This window comes from Manis pentadactyla, chromosome 6, assembly GCF_030020395.1.
Source record: "Manis pentadactyla isolate mManPen7 chromosome 6, mManPen7.hap1, whole genome shotgun sequence".
NCBI lineage: Eukaryota > Metazoa > Chordata > Mammalia > Pholidota > Manidae > Manis > Manis pentadactyla.
Genome location: NC_080024.1, coordinates 98,109,840 through 98,134,112, shown reverse-complemented (window position 1 = coordinate 98,134,112; position 24,273 = coordinate 98,109,840). Strand labels below are relative to the sequence as shown.

The 24,273-nt window shown below is 45.9% G+C and overlaps 1 protein-coding gene across 1 annotated transcript; it reads left to right on the top strand.

The window, feature by feature from the left end:
* The first annotated feature begins 259 nt into the window (after window positions 1–259).
* MEP1B (meprin A subunit beta) lies at window positions 260–22,574 on the top strand. The gene is made up of 15 exons (XM_036885589.2): window positions 260–450; window positions 2,095–2,113; window positions 2,905–2,949; window positions 3,038–3,081; window positions 5,164–5,242; window positions 7,490–7,607; window positions 8,321–8,499; window positions 9,907–10,125; window positions 10,786–10,938; window positions 12,362–12,577; window positions 14,418–14,861; window positions 16,237–16,416; window positions 17,504–17,630; window positions 18,246–18,450; window positions 20,434–22,574. Exons 1-15 carry the CDS (start codon window positions 388–390, stop codon window positions 20,446–20,448), a joined length of 2,106 nt encoding a protein of 701 aa, XP_036741484.2. The 5' UTR covers window positions 260–387; the 3' UTR covers window positions 20,449–22,574.
* The last annotated feature ends 1,699 nt before the right edge of the window (window positions 22,575–24,273 follow it).

The window sequence follows — 24,273 nt, the reverse complement described above, 5'->3', positions numbered from 1 at the left end:
AGCAGCATAGGGCTGGATGAGCAGGAGGGGCTTCACCAATGTGTACTCTTTGAAAGACTAAAATTAAAAAAATAATTTGATGTTTTCTTTTGCTCAAGTGGCATTTAATAATCTAGGGACCAGTTAGAAAACTTACTCCATCAACAGGTGTCAGCCAGGCACTTGGTTATTGAATGTTGACCCAGGAAAAAAACAAACCGACCAACGTCTCTAGAGCTGTGCGGAGGATCCTGGACTTTAGCTCCTTGATTGGAGGGATTGCTAGGCAGCGAGCTGACCTACAAGATGGATCGTTTGGTTCAAAGGCTATAAGTTATGATGTTTGCCTTTTAAAAAGTAAACGCTTCTCGGAATTGCACGGGCTGCACCCCTGACGGAAGGGACGACATGCGTGCGTGGTGGCTGCCCTGGCTGCTGCTCTTAGCGGCGCTTCGTGTGGCTTCTGGCTTGGTAAGGAAATGATGCTTAGAAAAAAATTGGGGGCTGTTGATCCTGACTGCTAAGGAACAACCTTTTAAGGGATTCCAAGAGCTGATGAAATGAATGCTGCTTTTTGGACAGCGGAGTCAGCAGAGCCGAGGGAGGAGGCCCCGGAGAAATGTCGGGACATGGCTATGAAGTTATGCTTTTCTTTTGGTTTCATTGTGTGTGATGAGTTTTCTTTTGATAAGATAGAAGATGGGAAATTTGAAAGTCATTCCATATTTAGACCTGAATGAAAGGCGTATTGCTGTGACAGTGACGTGAGCCAGGAGCCAGGGCACAGCAAATGCTTGGAAAGTTTGTAAATTTCTCCTCTGCTTCTTCATCAGTTTACGATTTTTCTACAGTGACAGGGAGTTTGCACCACAAACCAACGCAAGGTTTGGAATACGGTTCAAATGGCTTTCGTTGTGATTTTGGAGTAACCATTACTGTGTTGAGCAGATATGTTACTGAGCTGCGTTAATCTGTTAACATCCTGAGCAGGAACTGCAGCACTGAGAACAAGAGATGAACTAGATACACCATACACAGTGAGAACACCATTTAAGTCAGATTAAAACCATAATTATGAACAAATAGTTGATGACCTTTTGCAGTAGGCATACTGGCATTTCTCTGTGTGTCCCAGTGTGGCTACAGTGTGGCACAAGCAGGGCGCTTATGAATATTAATATACGAAGGAGGGTGATCATCCAGTCAGCTCATCCTCACTGCTTGCCGTACATTTGAAAAGATTCTAGTGTTTAGATATTTAAGCCGCATTCAAATAAACTGGACCTTACATTGTGTGGCATTTAATTACAGTTTACAAAGTGCTTTCACATCACATCATACGACCTCTGCAATACCCACACTGAAGCAGGCTTGGCTGCCTTCACAGACAGTCTGACCATCATGGTGAACTGACTTATCCATTGGTAGAACCAGGAATATAAGCCAGACCCACTGTTTACCAGTCCATAAACTTTTTTAGTACACAACACTCTGAAACAGCTCAGGTTTACCTAATTTCTCCCACTGAGCATGTGGTCTGGGTTTCATTTGGTCACTTACAAAGAGCTTATTTTCAGAAGGTATTTTTTTTAATTGCAAAGTATACCCATTGATTTTTTTCTTCAACATTTGGTGTTGTCTTTGAAGGCAGTCTTGAGAGGAATATGAAAGTAAACCATGGTTAATGAGACCTCAGTATATTTCTTTTCAAAGAATTGTTACAGATTACAATAATATTCAACATTGGGAATAAATTATTAGGTTTTTCAAATATTGCTCCATGAATTCTTTAGAAAATCATGTTTAAAGTGAACATGTCTTTTAGGGCTGGAGTTTTAGGTTTGCCTTCTTTTCAATCTGTGAAATTAGTTTCTTATTTCTTGCACCTTCAAATTCACATAACAGGCAGTTTGATTTTTTTTCTTTTATATGACATGGGAAGACCCTTTGGTCAGAAGGTCATCTTAGATCCAGCTGTCTGGGATGTGTGCCAGAGAGTAATGCATGGCAGTGTGAGAAAAAAATCCACAACTGACTAGATACAAATTGGAGCCAAGAAGGCCATTTATGTCTTGGGCATCTTAATAATATCTTTCTTATGTGTTTGCTTCCCAGCCAACTCCAGAAAACTTCGGTGAGTCTACTTTGAGTTTTGCTCTAAGTTATAGTAAAAGAAAGTTACAGGGATGGCAGAACAGCAGGATGAGGGCTCAGGACACACTGACTGTCCAACATGATGCAGAAGTGCACTGACCTTTCATCAGATGTTGGCTTCTCTTGATTTACTGAGGAATGCTTTACTGTTCCTGCTCCAGGACTCCACACACTCAGCAGAAAAACAGATGATGGTACAGAAAAGTCCAAACACAGTGACTTGCACATGGATGTTCCATAAATGCTTGCTATTATTGTTTTTGCTATTTTGTGTCCAATCAGATGGACTAGATGTCTATCCTACTTAGTTGTTTACTTAGTGATTTGGCCATATTATCCACTCCTTTACAACTTAAAAGTGTAATTTAAATTAGTAATTTTGCTTGGGAGTTTCAAGGTATGCTATTAGCAAAGGATATACATATATGGGTAGACTGGACTGGTTTGACCATATTTAAACATTTGCTTTCTGCTTTATCGAATCACCTATTCTACTCTTCCAAATTAAGCTTAATATTATACAGAGTGGCCAATTTCTTATTTCTGAAGTAATTTGGCATTCAAGGGGCATAGACAGAGCAAGAGTATAGATGCAAAAGCCCCTTGGGCCCAAGCCTGGCTCAGGAGAGGTTCTCATCAATCAATATATATCAGAATCTCATAGTCACTTATCTGAGGCAAAAAAACTTTTTATTTTTATTTGGTAAATGAGAAAGATTTCCTTCTTTCATAAGAGCAATGTCTAATGTGCTTTTCTTTGCTACTTGAAAGATGTAGATGGTGGACTTGACCAGGACATATTTGACATCAATGAAGGTCTGTGAATTTTCCTTTTTTTACATTTTTCATTAAGTGAGGAGCTTGAGTCCAGTTTACTAACATGAATTTCTATCTTCCCTCTTAGATTTTGGACTGGATCTTTTCGAGGGAGACATCAGACTTGATGGGGTCAGTTGGAACCCTCCTGCTTGTCTCCGCAAAGCTCAAACAGAGTCTGAGGATGGTTGGAAGCTTGGGCTCTGTTAGACCCAGCTCCCTCAAGGGGCACAGGACCTCGGTGACACACTAGGGCCTCAGGAACTCACGTGCAGCACCTTCATCACCATCACGCAGATCTCAGTGTGTTAGAGCCACCACCACTCATCATGTATGCTTTGGTCTTGCTGATTTGATTGATTGCCATTATTGGAAAAACCTGATGTTTCCATGTGTAAATAGAAACTCACTGATTCAGTCTAGATGAAGCAAAGTTAAACTGAATTTTAAACATCTTCCACAAATGAGACTTTTTAGCATAAGACACAGATTTGTGACCTCCACCCTGACGGCTAAAACATAGTGCTGCCCGGGGCTGTGCAGACAGTCCTGCCTGTGCCCAGCCTACAGGCACACTCATGAACTTAGGTGCCTTAGTGGGGTTTAAGGGGGCTTGATGTTCACCGTCAAACACTACCGACATCCCTCCACCCCACCTTGTGCTCAGGACCAGAGCTGCATATCCGAGGCTCCAACCTGGGCCTGCTCTTCTCTCCTTGGTCTCACCTTGTGCCAGGGCTTTAAGTGTTGCTCTGTGCTGATGACTCCAAATGCATAACTCAAGTCCACCCCTCCTGCTGGGCTCCAGGTGGCCTATCCAGGTGCCAATTTGCCACTCGCCTTTAAATGTCGGTGGGACCCTGAAACAGAAGGTCCTGAACTGAGCAGATGTCCACACACACCATCCTCCCCAGTCTGCCCTCTCTGTAAAGGCATCACCCTTCCTCCCCAACTCCACCAAGTAAATGGAAGATCCGGGAGTGCCCTGTGCTGTCCCCTCTTGCTCATCCCACCATCCCACCCATCGGCAAGTTCTATCATTGCTATCTCTAACCCATATCCCAGAGAATCCACTTTTCTCCTAATTTGTCTCATTTTAAATATGGGTCTCTTATAATCTTTTCCACCCTGTCGCTGTCCCCACCCCATAGACAAGTGGCCCTTCTAACAGGCAAGGACCCCCTTTCACTTCTCGGCCTGAAACTCTTCAGCAGCTCCCCACTGCATTTAGGGCAGTGCCCGGGGGTGGGGGCCCGGGCGGCCCGCAGCTTTCCCGACCTGCAGAATTTAGCTTCCGCCTATCTCTCCTCTTCTTTTCTCTTTTCTCATCCCTTTCCTTTCCTGACTCAATAGGCTACTGACCTCAGAACAGGCTCAGAACACACCAAGCTTGTTCCCGCCTCCGGACCAGAGAAACCCCTGTCTTCCTCCGTCCAAGATCTTCCCCAGGAGCCTTCCACCCTGGCTTGCTCTTTTCATTCCCAGTTCACCTGAAAGGCCGTCCTTCAAGGGTCCTACCCAACCCCCTCCTGCCTCTCCCCTTGCCACCCTCCCTTTTTGTTCCTCTGCTTTTACATTTTCCTGTTGAAACCCATTTGTTTTCTCACATACTGGTTGTCCTCCACTAGACCCTGGTCGCTTTGTTACCGGTGGGCCTCTCTGCTCTTGAACAGTGTCCATTTTGTTGATGGGATGAGTACATTAAGGAATATTAGGTTTCTACTATAAAAATTTCAAATCCTTTAAATATTTTAGAAACTTTGGCTTAACTCACATGTAGCTTTTTCTGGTATTGTAAGACCAAGATTACTGATGATCACTTTCTTGTATATTTTTAATCTCTAGTATAGGAAATTGGCCTATAAATCTGTCAGTGTTTATATTTAGTTTCCCTACAATCATTGTTTACATGATTTTGCAAGATGCCTTCATCAACTTTATCAACAAAATGAATAATAGAAATTAGTGATTTCCTCCTGGGAACTTTGTTATAATATGATATTATTTTGACATACTATATTATAATATGATATGATAAAAGTATAGTATGATAGTGTGATAAAGATATAATATAAAAGTATACACACATGCATGTAATTTGTTTAGGCTGGCTGGGAGAGCTTTAAACTTAGTTTATTTCTAGATTAACCACTGATTGTTTCATGAGTTTTCCATGACTCATTTAATTAATGCATTCACATTTATTTTTGACAGGCACAAAATAGAAATTCCATTATTGGAGAGAAATACAGATGGCCTCATACCATTCCCTATGTTCTGGAAGACAGCTTGGGTCAGTGCACACCTCAGCCCTCCAGAACTGTGTTAGCAAGTTCTATCATTTCCATCTCTAACCTATGCCCCGGAGAATCCCCTTTTCTCCTAATTTGTCTCTATTTCAAATATTGTTCTCTTATAATCTTTCCCACCCTGTCACTGTCCCCACCCCCAACAGCAATGTGGTCTTTAATAGGCAAGTTCACCCTTTCATTTCCTGGCTTGAGACTCTTCAACAGCTTCCTATTGCTTTAGAATAATAACCAAATTGGCCCACAGTTTCCCAGACCTGCATAATTTAGCTCCTGACAGGTTATGATTGCCCTATGTCCAAGAGCAGGCTTCCTGTGGGTAAGTTATAATTCCTTGCCCAAGTGCCAGATCTGAGGTGTCGGGGGAAGGCAGAGATGGAGGTAAAAAAGGCAGGGAGAGAAGTGAAGGTCAAGGCTCTAGGAATCGGAAGGCGCTAACAAGGGGAATATAATCCCAAACAGCTGCTTGCTTAACTCCTGGGCTTGTCCAGGCGCTGCGCTGTCCCCCAGAGTGTGGGGATTTAGATAACCTGAGCCCAGGTGGGGCCTTTCTGCATTCGTGGTGCGAAGGTGATTGCGGCCCTCAGTAACAGAGGCACGTGGTGAAGGGAGCTCTGATCTCAGCAGAGGGTAGGCCTTTATAAAACTTCCACTTATGTTTCCTTATTCGGTTCTCTAAGCAGTTCAGTGCAGGCTGGAAACTATCCCCATTAAGTTTGGGTCGAAGGTGCTGCTTCTACCCTCTGCCCTAAAACAGTCCTGTGGGGGTAGGTATCATTACGCCTTCTTTTAGGAAGTGTTAGATTTGAAACAGTGATCCAAATGTGCTATTTACCATATGGGAAATTGGAAACAAATATTTGACAACAGGAAGTTACTTACATGTGTTACAGCCATATAATGTAGCCATTAAATGATAAAAACAGTACTTAATGATGAAGAAAGATTTTAATGATATATTTAGTGAAAAAAATAGTTTATAAATTATGTACATTGTGACTTTATTTTAAAAAAATATATGTAGGTTATGTATGTGTGTGTTCATAAGCAAAAAGCATGATAAGGATAGTTGAACATTTTTGGGTGGTAAGATTTCATAATTTCCTTCTTTCTGTTTATATGCATTTTCTAACTTATTTACAGTAAACATGTGTTATGTGTGTGGCATTGAGTTCTGAGTGTATCTCACAGATTCGTGGGTTTTAGTGCCTCCCTTGTCTGGGTCCTGTTCTCTACTCTAGACAGAGGCACTTTGAGTGGTTGCTGAATGTCTGTGCAGTGGTCCCGTAGCAGGGGAGAAGGAAACAGGCGCTTGATAAACTCTCATTTTTCTTGGAACTTCCCCTCTACTTTCTCTTCTTATCCTCACAATATTCCTGCAAAGCTTATGTCCCCCCTTAACTGATGATAATAATAAATCCCCAAATGTGAACCGAATTAGCAAAGGTTATACAGCAGCGTAAGTGTTTAGCATAGGGGAGAAGTTAGGTGTGTCTGGGTCCAAAGTCCAAGTGCTTCCCGCCGGCCATACAGCCCGCCACCCCCTGACAGTCAACAGCCTTCGCCAGCAGCCCGCTCGCCGGCGCTCCTGATACAGCCCCTCCCCCAGGTTGTCCTTGGCCTCTTTTTCCTGTGTCTCTTTGTCCCTCTCAGGACTCCACCTTTGATCTCCTTATCTACCCAACTCTTAGCACTGTTCTTAATTCCAAAGCAATGGTTCTTAACCCCATTCTGTGCCCTGAACTCACTTTCAAATCTTATGAGGGCTCTCCTGAGCAAAAGCACTTTGCAGAGATACGCACATAGATCTTCACACACCATTCAGCATATGCACAGACCCCCGATCTTGTGGTGCTCGGAAGACATCCCTGTGAGGCTGCACGTGCTCACAGCAGCTTCTCAGGTGAAGCCTGCTGCGGGGGTAGCTCGTTTTGTTGTCTGTGAGCCAATGAGCTTGTTCTCTGAGGGAAGGAAATACCGTTTGTGCTGTTCAGTAATACACCTCTCGTGGCTCCAGGGAAGTTTATATGGGGCGAAGGCAGGGATCTGAAGAGTAATCAAATATTTGCATATGCTATGTAATTGGTGCTAAATACTAAATTTCATAAAACGCTGAACATTCATGAAGGGACCACTCACGATAAACAATATAGTGCACGCCCTTTTTCCGTGGGGAACTGTTCAATGGTGATCACTTTAATAAGTACGTTTTTGCTTGTTTTTTCCCTCAGAAATGAATGCTAAGGGAATTATCCTTAACGCATTTGAGCGCTACCGCCTAAAAACATGCATCGACTTCAAGCCTTGGGCTGGAGAAGCTAACTACCTCTCAGTCTTCAAGGGCAGTGGGTGAGCTTCGCAGTGTCTGCTGAGGGCTCTATGGGGAACTTCTGCAGCCTGCACATCAGAGCAATTGCCTCAGGCCCTGACCTTGAGGGCTTGTGGGGGCTCCTTTGCTTTTGCTGGAGTTTGAAAGATGTGTACCCTATCTGCTGGTCTAGCCATAACATTAATATTTCCGCACGTGTGTCCAGGCCCTTGGGTTAGGGAAGGTGAGCTGTATGCCATCCGTCCTGCACCTCAGAGAACTGCAGCATTCCAGGTTTACATTCTTCTTATTTCCTTCAGTAAAACACGTGTGTATGTGTGAGTGTTTGCACATGTGTGTATTTGAGTTTATCTTAACCTAATGATTCTTTAAGTTAAGCAGGTGGCAGTGTTATCTGCCTGGAGCTCAGCAATTCTGAAAGGTTTCTGCCCCTACAAAACCTTATGAGCAGTCACTGGTGTACCGAGGACCATCTGAAAGGCTGAAATTTCCAGGAAAAATTAGGATTAGGCTGATGGAGATGACCTGCTCCTGTGTACTGGTGCCAGGGCACACTGTCCAAAGATCATCTGGTCTGGAAGTTTTTCATACACCACTGGGCTATGAGAGGGATGTTCAGTGGACAGATGCCAGGGCGGAGAGACCTGAGTGGGCTGGATGCTGGGGGTTTGTCCCTGACCTCTAGCTGTACCACTATAACACCCTCCTCCCCTTCTGCCAACCCTCCTGCAAGCTGCTGGTCTTCAGTGGGAAACAGGCGAGTCAGGAAGCAGGACCTTTCCATTGGGGCCGGCTGTGACAGGATAGCCACTGTTCAGCATGAGCTCCTCCACGCACTGGGCTTCTGGCACGAGCAGTCGCGCTCCGACAGAGATGACTACGTCAGGATAATTTGGGACAGAATTCAACCAGGTACTTTCTTTTGTTTTCTTCCACTTTTAAAATTAAAGAATGAATTTCTAAGCATTCATTCAGGCCCCTCCTGCCATCTGTGCCTCTGTTAATAATGGAAAAACTCTGGTGTCCTCCATTCAGCTCCAGCTGACACACGATGAGCACCTGAAGGTTTTTGGGGCAGCCGTGTTTGGGAGCCCCAGTGTGCCCAAGCTGGGAACGACCTTAGAAACGCAGGTTTCAAAGCACAATTTATGGAGCATATCCTACGATCTGCTCACAGGTGCCGTGTGGAAAGGCATCTGTGGTTCAATTTGTTTGGGAAATCCTTGGCTAAAAGACCTTAAACTTACAGTTATTTACACATCTATACTGTTCAAAGCCTTTGTTAGATCAACATGAATCGTACATCTCCAAGAGATGAGCATTTCCCAAAGTGACTTGATTGTGGTCTTTTTTTTTTTTTTTTGAGTATTTGGGTTTATTGCTCTGTGGACTCTGTGGCAGCACTGCCGTCGTGAACAGCCTGCACATTCTGTGGCTCTGGGTCCCAAGTCAGAAAGGTCTTAATGACCATGTGCAGCTAGAGCTCACGTCTTCTGCATTTTCTCCACAGTGACTCTTTGTTCCCCATCTGTCCTGCCTTTGCAGGGGGTGGAGGAGGGAATGGCCCTGCTATTATGGGGGTCCTGTGAGGCTGCTGGCCCCCCGACATCATGACCTTATCTGCACAGCTCAGTGGTGTTGAGGTGGTCTGGTGATCTCAGCTTGGGTAAAAGGTGTCTAGAGCAAGAACAGTGTGTAGCCTGACTCCACACCTCACTCTTTAGGGCTCCCGAATCCTTATTTTTGGTAGAAACTTTTGCCTAGATTTGGTAACACATCTCTAAGCTTCAGAGATCAAAGCCACCTCTCTGTCCATACATCATCTGATTCCCAGCTGAAATCAGTAGCCCATGAGTAGGATGCAAATCAGCCTGGTGTCTTCTCTAAATAAATCTATTTTAAATACCTCTGCACACATTCCAGTAACTATGAAATCCTTGGCTGGGTTGATTCTTCTAACGACTCCTGTCTGTGTTATCATTCCCGGGTGCCTTTCCACCACACCTTCCCAAGCCCCGCGTTCATCTGATGTGGCTGCCCCTGCCCCTCCCGCATCGCCTGCTGATGGCCCACCTTCAGAATCCTCCTTTCTGTTAGCAGTTCTTAGAACCTTATGCCAAATGCTAATGTCCAGTTTGGGGCTGCAGTGGATCCTTAGCTCTGCTGAGCTTGGCTGCTGGTATCACAATTCTAAGCTTGAATATTATATTCTGAGAGGAATACAGAGCACATGTTTGAAGTGCCCCAGATGAGTTGTAACAAAGCTTGCTTTGTGTTTATTACAGTCATCATCTCTAAGATTTTTTATTTATCCTTTAGACAAAGAGCACAATTTCAACACCTATGATGACCAAGTATCAGACTCCCTGAACGTCCCCTATGATTACACTTCGGTCATGCACTACAGTAAAACTGCGTTCCAGAATGGAACAGAGCCAACAATTGTAACAAAAATCTCCAACTTCATGGATGTTATCGGCCAGCGAATGGACTTCAGTGAATATGACCTCTTGAAGCTGAATCAACTGTATAACTGTTGTACGTGTCAGGGTCTTTGAAATGACTTCTGTTTCTCTCTGCTCTGGAGGGAAAAACTATGCTCTGTGCTGTTTGCTGAGCATTGCTGGGTTTTCTGAAAGTATAGTTTGGTGATTGTTTGATACAACAGTGTGACAGTTGAAGTTTTGTGTTGAGGGAAAAAGAGCAAAATAGCACCAGATCCCCATCTACAACTCAGAAGTAGGTTTTCCTTCTCACAAGTTCTGGTCTTCAGCTCTAATTGCAAATTGGATCCTCCAGGAACCTGCCCCACACAAGCTTTTCAAGCTGTTATTAATTCAAATGCAGAACAATTCGACATTCAACACTCTTCAGCCAAAACGAGGGGTATGGTCATTGTACAAGTGGGATCAAATGACCTGGGGCTGTAGTTTAATAACCTGGAGCGCCAGAGGAGTGTGGACTCAGCTTTCTATAAGCGGATAATTAAATAAGAACTTGGGGCGGGCAGCTTATTGCAGTCTATAGACTAGATCAGTGTCTGGGTTCCGCAGGTACAAAGAGGTCTTCAAGCTGCCAGCGAGGAGTCCTGGCACTTCTGTGTCATCACAGAAGTGATGTGAGCTCCGTGCTCACGGCCTTAGGGTGCCATACTGGCTGAGGATTGGTGACTGTGCGTCTGTCTGTTTGCTTTCGCAGCCTCGTCCTTGAGCTTTATGGACTCGTGCGATTTTGAACTGGAAAATGTGTGTGGTATGATTCAAAGTTCAAGCGACAGTGCTGACTGGCAGCGGGTTTCCTGGGCCCCTGGGGGCCCCGGGAGTGATCACTCCAACATGGGCCGGTGCACAGGTAACAGAGGGAGAGACCCCTAGATTTTATACTGGGGGCTTCCAGTCCTTTCCTCTGTTATGAAATGCTGGAATTTTATTTCTCATTTCTATCAGAATTATTAAAGTTACTCCATTAGGTTGCTACTGAAGAATCAGTTCTGTGTCCTCTAAGAATGTGGCTAATTTCTGCTTTCACCGTCTGTCTGCTTCTCTTCTTCCTCATGAAGCCTCCGCCCGTCTGCACCCACAGCAGGAGGGCACCAAGCTGTGGACTCTCGTCTCTGAGGGGTGGGCTTGCTTTTTCAAAGCTTGTAGGATTCAAGGCACCTTCTGGGAAACAGTGCCAGGTTGTGAATTCAGGCGTTTCAGATTTTCAGCTGGTTGTGAGTTCATGCTCCTGTTACCAATATCCTTAAAAGGAAGACAGAAAGTACTATATATTTAAGTGTGTTCAGATGAGTATCCATTTCCACTGTAATTTTGTTTTGAGTTAAACAGTCATTTATTTGGCTACAACCACTAAATTTTATGTATTTGCTCATTTTTGGCAACATACATGTGAAACTAGATTTCAGAACTCAGGACCATTGCATGCAATTAGCCACAGTCCTAAGTATTTAAATACAGTTCCTACTACAGATGTCAGTTTTCAAAGTCAGAGCAAAGTGCTGGCTCCCTGGTCTGCTTCCCCGTCGCCCTTCCCTCTCCTCCTCCCTCCTTCCCTCCCCACCTCCTCCCAGCCTATGTAGGGCTGATATCCACTGTCCAACTCTCCATTTTGAAAGAAAATGAATTTTATTTGAAATGTATTTGACAAATACCACCATTTAATGTAAGGTGTACAGCACGTGAATTTGATATATTTATATGTTACAGTAGCCTGGCCATTATAGTGATAATTAGCTCCATCATGTCACATATCACCATTTCTCCTTAGCAGTTGGAATAATTAAGATCTAGTCTCTTAGCAAGTTGGGTGAATAATACAGTACTGTTCTCTGTGTTCACTGCTCCACGCACTGGATCTCCAGGGCTTATTGAGAATTTGTGGCCAGTTTGTACTCTTAAATAACACCTGTCCTGTCCTCCCACCCCAAATAAGAAAAGGATGGCTGAGGCAAGGGTTATAGTCTGATTTAAATGAAAAGGTGCCTTTCTTTTTCTTAAATGCAGAGTTGGACAGTGGATATCAGCCCTACAGAGGCCGGGAGGAGGGGCGGAGGGAACGAGGGAGGAGGAGAGGGGAGGGCCGCTGGGAAGCAGGCCCAGGAGTGACATTTTGCTCCGACTTTGGAAACTGACATCTGTAGTAAGGACTGTGTTTAAATACCTGGGACTGTGCTCTGCATACAGGTACTAAGTGGTACGGTTGTGCCCAGAAGACACACATTCCTCAGTCTTGTGTCTGTTTTCTCTCGACTCTGTTTTTGTCTTCCTAACAGGCTCTGGTTTCTTCATGCATTTTGACAGCAGCTCTGTCAGTGTGGGGGCCATAGCCATCCTGGAAAGTAGAACACTGTACCCCAAAAGAGGATTTCAGTGCCTGCAACTTTTCTTATACAATAGTGGAAGTGAGAATGACCAGCTGAACATCTACATCCGGGAGTATTCTGCAGGCAGTGTGAATGGTACCTTAACCCTTGTGGAAGAAATAAAAGGTATAGTGTCCATGCTCGTACGTGAGGCGATCTTCACTCTCAGAGCACCAGCCCATGCCAGGGTAGGGGCTGTGGGCTCATTACTTGTCAGCTTAGGACTTGGTCCTCCTTGGTTTATGCTGGAGTGAGGAAGCTAACGTGATGGCCCTTTGTATGCTGGAATCTGCGACCTTAGGGCAGCCTCTGGCCCTGAGGAGGTCTGTTCTTGGCAAGTAAAGAAAATACAGCAAAAACTAGCTTAGGCGAAATGGGGAGAGTTGCTGCTCAAAGCAGTTAATGTGCAGTGGATGAGGGCAGATCTGGCCCCAGGCAGGCCTGACCCTGTCCCTGAACACAGGGGCCTTCGTGTCATCTTGGACGGGCTTTGTCCACGAAACTGGCCCCCTGGTGGGCCTACACCCTACTTCAGGCCACACCAGTGTGCTGCCAGCAGGGGAAGGGGCTCTTCCTGTACTTGCTCCTTTAAGGAAGAAAGCCCAGTGAAGGATTCAGAATGGTATGACGTGGGCTAAATGAGATTTCTGGGGGGCTCCTGAGTGGACAGGGCCACACTGCACTCGGGTGCCCACCCTTTGTTCCAGTCACATGTCAGACAGGTGGGGCGTGCTGACCAGAGGTGAAGGGGGTTCCCTGGGGAAGAGAGGGGCTGGGGGCTGGCAACTCTGTCACTGTGTGCTGCACGTGGGAGCCTCTCGGTTTGCATGGATTGAGTAAAAGTTCTTATAAAATTGATCCATGATGTGCCGTGCCCTTTCCCTGCCTCATTTTTAACAGAGAGAACCAATCTGAAACACAGATGGTGTTTTCCTTTGTGAACACCTACAGAAATGAGGTTCTTAACTTGGGTTATACGTGTGTGTGTGTATAAAAATCTTTATATATCCTGTATGTATAATAGATATGATCCTTTCCATTAGCAATCTGTGTTGTTTTACACAGACAATAGCACAATTTAAATTTAAGCTGATAGTACTGATAATAATCAAGTAGAAGTTCTCCTGAAAGGTCTTTATTCAATCTGGAGCCCCCATGGACAACAGCATTTTCTGTAATTTGGATATTTCTAACATTTTCAAGCACTTGTGTTTGACACCAAGACCCGACATATGTAAGTCATAAGTCACTAGTCTGGCAAGAATTCTCAAGCTGTTCTCTACCAGGGAGTACCTAACATTTAAAAAATGTACTGCTTCTTATTTGGGCATGTGACAGAAGAAAATAAAATGGATTGCCTGTGCTGCTAGCCAGGGGTAGGGGAGGGCAAAGGAGGGGAAGGCAGGATGAGGAGAGGGGAGGTGATACTGAATACCAGGTAAGTGTTTATAATCTTGAGTCACTGCTAAATGATCTAAGGTACAATGTAGATATGGGATTTTTAGGGTCTAGTTGATCCTGTTAGATTTGTTGATCTGAATTTTAGCATATGAGGGAAGTATTCCACTCAAAGTGTAAATATATTAAAGGGGGCTTTAGCTGAGTGTCACGTGGGTCTTGGGTACAAGTGCAGAAAATCGGGCTTGCTTGACGAGTTAACACAGAGCGGGGTGCCTGCTAAGGAGGGCGTGAGGTGCTAAGTGACATGCGGTCGCTTGCTCACCCATCTCTGGGGAAGGATGGCCCGTCTGACAAACAACTAGATAAGCGTTCAAATGTTCCAGAAGGCAGTCTGACCCCGCAGAATACTTTGAAATCACTGGGGCTGGGCTGGAGGAGTGGGGAAAAACCTCAGACTGGTGACACCAGTGGCTCTAGGACAGTTGTTTGTCCCTGAGGGTTAGAACTCTAGTGTGCACACGATTCATAGACCTCTGCCTTCTTTGAAACAATGTTTTCTTTGCAGATATACCCACTGGAAGCTGGCAGCTTTACCATGTGACCTTGGAAGTGACCAGCAAATTCCGAGTGGTCTTTGCAGGCGTCAGAGGCCCTGGAGCATCACGGGGTGGCCTGTCTATGGATGACATCAATCTTTCAGAAACACGATGCCCTCACCATGTCTGGCATATAAGGAATTTCACACAGTTCATTGGCAGCCCAAATGGAATTCTATATAGCCCTCCATTTTATTCTTCTAAAGGCTATGCCTTTCAGATTCACTTGACTCTGAGCCATTTGACTAATGCAGGCATATATTTGCACTTGATCTCTGGAGCAAATGATGATCAATTGCAGTGGCCATGTCCTTGGCAACAAGCCACGATGACACTCTTGGATCAAAACCCTGACATCCGGCAGCGTATGTCCAACCAGCGGAGTGTGACTACAGACCCACTTATGACCACTGGTTTGTGACTCATTTTCTCTATTGCTGATACACAGTCGTTGTCCTGGGAGGGATGCATGATCTGGGAATGAGGGACCGCATGGTGAGGTACTGGGATTTTGTGCCCCAGATCTTAGGAACAGAAGATATTTAGCAGATGTGGACAGAGACTCCCAGGCAGCAGGCTGTCAGGAATGTCAGCAGGGACTCCAACAAAGAGCCAGTTGCTGACTGTATTCCTGGGAATTGACTGTTCCTGCACCCCTGGTGCTGTACAAGGAGTGTTGTTTTAGGGTCTGACCCAAGGTTTGCTTCTCATTAGCTAGTGACCTTGAGCAAATAATCTCTTGGAGGCCCAGTATCCTCAGCAGTAGGACAGGCGCAGTCATAATAGCCCCACAGACTGGCTGTGAGAATTGGTACAGACGGAGCATGCAAGCATGGGACAGGGCCTGGTGCGGAGAGGCCCCCGGACGCAGAGGCCTCCTGACCCGTGCTGCCCGGGGCCGGTCCCTGGGGTCGCCAGAAACAACTGCTTTGCACAGGGAGAAGGACGGGGCGCTGGTCCTCTGGAGCACCGGCGGGGGTGGGGAGGGGTCGTGACTTCCTGTTGAAGAGCCCCAAGGCCTGGCCACATCTCTCCCCGCCCAGAAAGGAGCAGCAGGCAGACTCCAGCCATGATTACGCTTCTAACTTGAATAATCTTTTGTCCTCTAGGCACCTGATAAAGGGAGAAATGGAATGATGACAAAGTGAATATTTTGCCAAGTCTGAATTCTACATATTCAAAAATGGGTTTGAGTGACATAGGGAAAAATCTAATTTTTAGGGAAAAATAGATTCACAAGGACGGTAGGGACTTGAGGTTCAGAATTTCTTCGCTTCCTTCCAAAACGCTTCTCCCTGAATGGCCCTGGGAGCCGCGAGGGGTGGGCAGGCTCCCGCCTTGCCCCGGGAGCAGCCCTCTCACTGTCCCCCACTGCCAGACTCCCCTCTGCCAGGGGCACAGTTCCCTTAACGCGACAGATCGTTCTGTGCCGGTATCAGAAACGCTCCCGGCAGCTTACTGACTTAGTTAAAGGACTGCACTGGCTCAGAAGGCCACTGAGGGATGCTTCCGACGGGCAGGGGGCAGTCCACACAGGGTGGCGCCCCCGGGGAAGCCCTGGCACGCCCCACTCACGCTCCGCACGGGGGCCTCCCCGCCCGGCAATGGCATTTCTTTAGGACATAGCAGTGAACGCGCCGCGGTGACTTGCCAGGGAACACACCGCAGCTCAATAGCCTCAGTTCGTTATTTTCAGCTCCATCCTAATTGTGTTCCACATTATTCTTTCCAACCACGAAAAGTATCATGGTGCTAAACACAATCCATCAATGTAATTTGCTTTTTCAGATAATGGAACCTATTTCTGGGACAGGCCATCCAAAGTGGGGGCAGTGGCTTTTTTCCCTAACGGAACTCAGTTTAACAGAAGCATGGGTTACGGGACCAGCGCCTTTATAACCTATCAGAGGCTGAAGAGCAGAGACTTTATAAAAGGAAATGACGTTTATATCCTCCTGACAATGGAAGGTATGTGGGCGAACACAGCTCGGTGTGAGCTCTTTGTGTTGCTGTTACAGCCATTGATGATTTTCTGTGTTCTCCTGCCTTCCATTTTTAGTGTATTAAATGTGGGAGGAAATGGACAAGTGTGAGGGTTGCTTTTTTTTTTTTTTTGTATGAATCATTAACAATAATTTTAATTTAAATAGTGAGGGATAAAGAATTTAATGACCACTACACAGAGCAATGGTGGAGACCTGTAGGCCAGGAAACTTCTTTAGAAAGAAGTTAAAGTATAGCCATTATAACCAAGGGTTACACTCTGGGGTTCCAGAAACAAAAATGTCATGCAGGGCCATGAAATTAAACTGAAATGGGCTGTGTTTATCATCTCCTTCAAATGTGTATATGCACACACACACACACACACACACACACATATGTATATATATCTTATCTTACATGTATGTATTATATATCTTGGCAGTAATAACCATATGTTGTCTTTTAAAATTTCTTAGCTGTGCAGCTATTAAATACATTTCCCAGTAATACTGGTGGTTTCCTTGTTGTATGTGGTAGGATTTTTAACTCCTTGACTATTAAAGACCCACTTGCATTTCATTAAACCAGAATCTTGTTTGTGATGAAAGGTGGTGCAATTAAAACCCATGAAGACTTGATTTCAGTGTCAATTAGAATAAATCTAGATGATACTTCTTGGAAAAAATTATTCAGGAATAACTATTATCGAGGGAGAAAATATTTTATGTAGCACAGAAAAAGTCACATATTCCTCAGTTCAGTGTGACCTTGTTTGGATGAGAAGTGGCAGGAAATACAGCAAAGAACAGAGCCCTGGTCGGAAGGGGACCTGGTGTCTCATACCGAATATCCAACCACCTGCTCGCCAAGCAGGACACCTGTGGCCTTGGGCAAGTCCCTCTGCGGCCCAGCTTCTGGGCTTTGGTTTCCTGGCCTGTCCCTGGAGGGTGGGTAACAAGGGCTCAGCCCCTCTGAGCTCAGATAGGCCCAGGCAAGCCCCACGTTCGCATCAAATGCCTGTTCAAGCCCAAAGTTGTTTCCATCCGCATTCTCCCGCTGCCCTCCTCAGACATATCCCACCTGAACTCCACACAAATGCAGCCAATCCCAACCTCCGGCAACAGTGACCTTTGTTCAGACGTCAAATGTGAGAACGACGGGATCTGTGTGGTCAGGGACGGCAACGCCGAGTGCAGGTAAGGCGCCATTCGGACGAGGCTGCCCCGTTCTGTGCTTGGAAATCTTCCTACCAGCTAGGATTAAATACTGATTATTGCATGAGGGAAATAACCATTCATAGGATTTTAGTTTTTGCCCTGCATTTGGGATTTGGATGGCCTTAAGAACTATAAATTATTTATGAAAAATAGCACGTATAGTCTAGCTGCTAATGATTTACATGTCCTAAGAATGCACAAGAGAAACCTTCATAAGATTGCATATCAATAATACCTTAATAAAAAAAAAAGAATGCACAAGAGTCTGGGGTAGTTAAGTGCGACTGTGTGCATTTTCTAGGTGGAGATACTTAAGTTCTGAGAAGAGCTTGGCCAAGGGATGGGGGTGGGGGATGGGACACTGGAAACCAGATTCTCTCTGTCACCCAAGCAACCTTCCTTTCCTTGCTGAAGCTGCTGCTCTGAGCGTGACATCGGCCTCATTCCACTGCCCCTTTCCAGCCACCTTGCCCGTCCCCTCTAGTCCCTAGTTCTGAATGCCTGTGTCCCGGAATGTCGACCTCATGCCCTTAAAGGTGAAGGTTTTCAGGCTGAGACGCCAGCTCTAACTCCGAGTCACATTCTGACATGCAGGTGCCCCTCGTGGGACGACTGGTGGTACTCAGGGCAGAGGTGTGAGAAGAGAGGCTCCACCCGGGACACCATCATCATCGCCGTGTCCTCCACTGCGGCCGTGTTCGCCCTCATGCTGATAGTCACACTGGTCAGTGTCTACTGCACCAGGAACAAGTATCGTGCAAAAGGAAGTTCACATGGGGCGGATCTGACGCTGGAGAATGTAAGTGGAGTCTGGTATTTGGTTATTCAAAACCTACTGAGCAAATCAAGAGCAATTAAGACTTTAAAAAATATGTTTAAAAAGCATGTTCTCTTCCTTCCCTGTGCTGGGGACAAATGCTTTGAGATCGAGAGGCCCTATTCCCTTCCTGTAAGTCAGTGGCTCTTAAACTGTGGTCCATGGAGGCTTTTGAGGGGAGTTTCTTATTCTCCCAGAATTGTACCCAAAGTTGTGTGTGGCAGGGCATATTTCCTGGCATGAGGGTCTGGGGCCCTCCTGGAAGGCGCAGCTGGTTTTTGCCTGCAAGCTCCAGCCTTCCTGGTAGAGGGAAGGGTGACCTCATTTCTGTTCCACAGACCTTCTGGTGGGCAAGGTACAGGCTTGCAGGAAGGTGGTACTGGGACGTCTAGGCCTTTTCCATTAAAGAAGGTTCCAGCTAAATCTGCCCTCATGTGCAGGAAATACCTGTAAGGCAAGATTTTCAAGTAGAGGGTATAAAGCCTTGCCTCAGAGGGTTCCTAAAATGGCAACAGACTCTTGAAACGACCCCATCTCAGGCGGGGTTCCCCAGGAAGCAGACTCTGAGTTGGGTATTTGCATGCGGACGCTTACTGGGGCTGCTCCCGGGAACCCTGCGAGGGAGCGAGGAAAGCTGCACCGGGCAGGGCGAGGCTGGGCTGTGACTTGGTTGCCATCCACAGTCCCATATGTCAGTGACGCAGCCTGCACGGCAGGGCGCTCGGAGCCGGAAGGCCCCTTAGACGGGTCCTGAACTGAGGCAAAGCCATTGTACGTTTCACATCAACAGCCATTGGATTGGGGCTGTGCCGACTAGAGGGGGCAGAATCTCGGGCAGGGCTGTGCCAGGGCAGGAGGGCAAGTCCCACACGAACACCCTCGTCTGGACGGGCCTGCCCACACAGGGTGCTCGGCAGCTGCTGCTGCCCAGTGGGAGCGAGCGCAGGCTGAGGGGTCCTGTGTGGGTTCCTGTTCTCACTCCCGAGAGAGCCCCAAGAAAATGCAGAAGATCAGAACGTCACTCAGAAGTGAAACTTTAAAATTCTCCCATTTTTACTTCATTCAAAATAAGAGTTTCTGAAAATCACTGGTGAAATGAAAGAAAACACATGCCTGACCAGATCACCTCTGAAGCTGAGGAGACAGCGAGTAGTAAGGCAAGAGTGTTTTTCTTAGGAAAAATGATTATTCAGTACATACTGTATCTCAAGGCTATGTTTGTTAAGTGACAAATTGCTATCAAGACACTATATTTGCTTGGAGACCAGCCTGGAGGCACGGTCCCCTGGGGGACTGCCCAGCCCCTGGGAAGTGGACGAGGGAGGTGGCAGAGCTCTTGGGGAGGGGAGGACCAGTCCGCCCGCCGGTGGGACTGCCGCGGTTTTCCTCTGGAAACTGAAAATGTCGGCACAATTTTAGGGGCTGACTTAGCAAGGAAAAATTGGAAGGAATTAAACAAAGAGATAAAATGAAGAGAGAGAAAAGAAGGAAGTTAAGTCAATAAAGGGGAGAACTATCAGAGTATCCAGGAATTTTTAGGGCCATTAAGTGGGAACAGACAGGCAGTCAGACACACACACCGTAATACGACAACAGGACTGGTTTGCCTCTGGGTCATTTAAATACATTTCCCAAAGCAAGAAATTGACTTACATTTTTGGGGGGGTGCAGTTCTACTGTTAATTCAGTGATAACAGAACCTCCAGGTCTACACCAGGTCTTAAATCCGAATGTCCTTCTGTCTGAGGGGAAGTGTGCACCCGCCCTTGTGTTTCAGCATCTGAGTAATGGGGCAGGACAGATCTGCACATCTCTGGAGCAGAGCTTGGTCTGCCCAGCTGGGCAGGAGGCCAGGAGCTGCTGATGGCCCTTCATTTAAAAATGAGGCTGTTGCACTGTAATTCATTTAAATGACAGATCTTTAAATTTAGACATTAAGTCACCAATTGTTCTTTCCCCTTTTAGCGGCATGCATTTTGAAGATTAACTCAACAATACGCCAGCAAATGAAATTAAAAAGGATTCTTCATCATGGATTTCACCCAAAATAAGTGACAGCTACTTCATTCTTCTATAAATGGATCTACTGTAAATAGCTTCTCTATAAATACTACAAATCATTATTTTGCTAAATGGCTAACTGGTAAAATGTTTGTGCTTTGTTTTTGAAGAGGGGAAGCAATTCGGGCTTCTCTGGAAGTGTAACTCAGAAGCTACTGGAAGGGGTGTGACAGCCAGAGACAGATTTCGGCATTAACTATCCTTCTCTTTGGGAGCCAAGCATGGTAGTCTCACGGGCGATTCCCTAGACGCCCAACGGAAACACCCAGTGGGAATGATCTTCCAGCAGAGTCTCTGTCTTTCCAAGCTGTCCTATCTGAAGTACAGAGGGGCAGCAGGGAGCCCCCTTTCTCCCTGGGGACATGTGCTCCTCTAAAACTGGCCACACTCTTGTCATCTTGCATAAACCCTTTAGGTAGGGAGCTTGGTTTAGAATTTGAAGGTATGTCTGCATTCAGCAGGACAGCTTTGAATGGCTGGAACAGTGGTTCTCAAAGTTTTGGGTCTCAAAGCCTTTCATGCTTAACATTATTGAAGGTCCTAGGGCGCCTTTGCTTCTATGCACCCCGTTCATCAGTACTTATCTTTTCAGAAATTCAAACCAGGTCAATTTAAAACCATGTATTTCCTAGTCACTTAAAATAATAAGCCCAATACATGTTAACAAAAATAGTATTTTTCAGGAAAAATAACTATCACCCAAAACAAAAGAAAATTCAGCAAAAAGAAGAGTGCAGCTTTATAGTTTTTATAAATCTCTAATGATCAATAGGAAACAGCTGAGTTATGTACATGTGTGCATTCAGAGTGTTGTGATATATTATCTTTATTGAAGGATATGAAATAAAGCTAATTTGCACAGATATTAGTTGGAAAGTGAGATGTATTTGAATAATTTTTCAAGAAATTGTGGCTATTATTTTTGAATACCTTGTTGAAAGTTGATAAATGGCAATTTATTAAAGGTTAGCTGCAATTGGAATCTGAAACCACATGAGTGAACTTTTATACTCTGTTGTAACTCTGGGGGGAAATCCAGGGACAAAATACCTTTGAAATCGAAATCAGTCAAAGTGAGAAATAAAGTGGCAGAAACCCATTTATTGCTTACAGGCAGTCATCCCGTGTCTCTCCAGACCTGGCTGCTGAAGAAGAGAGAGCTCCACCCAGCCTCTCCATCCAGATAGGCCCTTGCTTGCCCATGTAATTACCTATTGATATGGAGATGGACTACCTCTCTTCACCCCTTGGAAACACCTACTGGTATGGAGATACACTAAGGCCAGGAGAGAGATTCTGGAAATACTGCAATTTTACACACATCTGTCCAGTAAAATCCACTGGTTATCTTGGATTTTGGTGGATATTTCTGCAGTGTATGATTCTGTGACACTGTGCACACATCTTTAGAAAATACTGGTTCACTGGCTTAGGCTGGGTTTACAGCTTTGGCACATTTTCTTACATAGTATCAAACATAACATTGGTTAATATGGTAATCGTTAAGGTGATAAGTTGTTAGGCAGAACCAAACCGAATCAAACCTCTGCCCTAGAGCAAAGAGGACAGAAGCTGTCCTGGTGGACATGTGACGCTGTGCTTTATCCCAAGAAATCTGCTCACCTCTTGGTTCCTCTGGCTTCCACCTCTGACAACCATGAATTTCCTGGGTAAGGAGAACAGTTAAGGTGTCTTCTGTCACGTTAATGAGGCGACTGGACAGCACTGAAAGACAGGGGCTGGTTGCCGGGGAACCAGAGGGCGAGAACTTTCAGTCCTACCCTCTGATTTCCAGGGACTAGGGGATGGAAGAATGAAGCAATCATCAATGGCCAATGATTTAATCAATTCGGCCTATGCAGGGCAGCCTCCATAAAACCCCAGAAGGCCAGGGTTTGGAGAGCTACGGGGGTGCACATGGGGAGGTACGGGGAGAGCGGCTCATCAGGGCCAGGTGCTCTGCACACATTACCCAAACCTTGCCCTGTGCTTCTCTTCCAACTGGCTCTTCTTGAGTTAGATCCTCGTATAATAAACTGATAATTTAAAGTAAAATGTTTCTCTGGGCTCTGAACCACTCCAGCAACCCGATGAAACCCAAGAAGGAAATCATGGGGAGCTCCAGTCTGGAGACCATGTGTCAGAAGCAAGGTGACAAGACAGACTTGGAATTGCCACCTGAAGTGGAGTCCGGTGGGGGAGATAGGGTGGCCTTCACCCTGTGGGATCTGGTGCTGTCTCCGGGGAGGTAGTGTCAGACTGAGTTGAGCTGTAGGACACCCACCACCCCACATCAGTCTGGGAGTGTAATCGTTAGTATGGGAATGTGAGGTAAGAGTCCGACTCGAAATTTCACAGCGACTACAAAGGAACCCCTCGGACTGAGCAGCTGTGTCACCGAGGAGCTTGCTTTACCTGCCTATCTGAGGACCAGTCCTGACACCTGAGGCCTTATCTCTGCCTTTAGCTGCTCTTGGCTGGAGGCTTGGGGCCTGGGCTCTGGGTCTGAATTCAGGGAGCCCTCTGTCCCTGAGGGATGGCCGAGTGGTTCCCCAGAGAAGGTGGGCTCTCCATGACCTGGGGATGATTTTTATTTTGTTTGTTATGCAATTATCAGAAAATGGTGACGGAAAAATTAAATCTCTTTGTTGCAACCATTAGAGCAAGAACACAAGTAAATCCAAAGAGAGCATATAAGATTTGAAAATACTAAGAAAGGGAAAATAAAAATCCCAGATAAGTAACTCCACAGATTATCTAAACTATATACTGAGGTAGTTATAGGAAAGATGTACAAATACAATTCCTTTAAAAAAAATGCTCCTTACAGTTGGACTTAGTAATTGGAAAACATGTAAAAAATGGCATCATTTAAAATATTAAAATGGAAAATATTGTGCCTTCTCCCTCCCTTTCCTGTTGTGACCCATGTGTGCCCTTCCTGAGCCCAGGGAGACCTGTTTGTGTTGCACACTTGCGTGTGGCTGGGAAGGGAGAGGCTCTGAAGACACTCTGATGAAAGGCTTTAGGTCAAAGGTGTCCTCCATCTGGGAAATGACTCAGGCGTCATAAACCTGCATGACGTGGTTTGACCCCAGAGCAGCTGGCATCATGAAACACTTCTTTATAGATGGAGCCAGGAGAGCACTCCACGCAGGGAGTGGTGCCACCGTCAGGGTGGCTCTGAGGGCGCTCTGACTGATAAGGCCGCCCTAAGGTAAGCGAGGTGCAAGGGCGCCCACCTATCTATTAGCTGGGCCAAAGGGTCCTTGCTCACAGGGGGGCTCTTGGCTCTGTAGTTTGGCTTTATTTCATGAATAGATCTTCAGTCTCCTCTGAACCAGTCTAATACCAATATTAAGGTAACTAAATAAAAAGGGTAATTTATACCAGTAAAGAACTATTATTTCTCTCCTTGGAAGCTCTAACAGTCCCAACAAACGTCTCTTTTCTGCCCTTAATCTCCCTCCTGTCTGTGTCTGCTCTTGGCTGCGGCCACCCCTGTGTTGGTGTTCTCTGGGCTATAGCATCGCGGGTCAGGGGTGGAGACCCTGCAGGAGGGACAGGGCAGGCAGGAGGGGCTGAGGAGCGACGCCCTGTGTGACACAGTGGGAATGTGTTCTGGGAGCATGCTGGGGGAGCCCACAACTGGGGACACTCAAAGCTATGTGGCTTGCAAACACACAAGCCCCCCAAAAGGGCTCCCCATTTAAAGAGAACCCATGTAAACAGGCCACTTTCTCC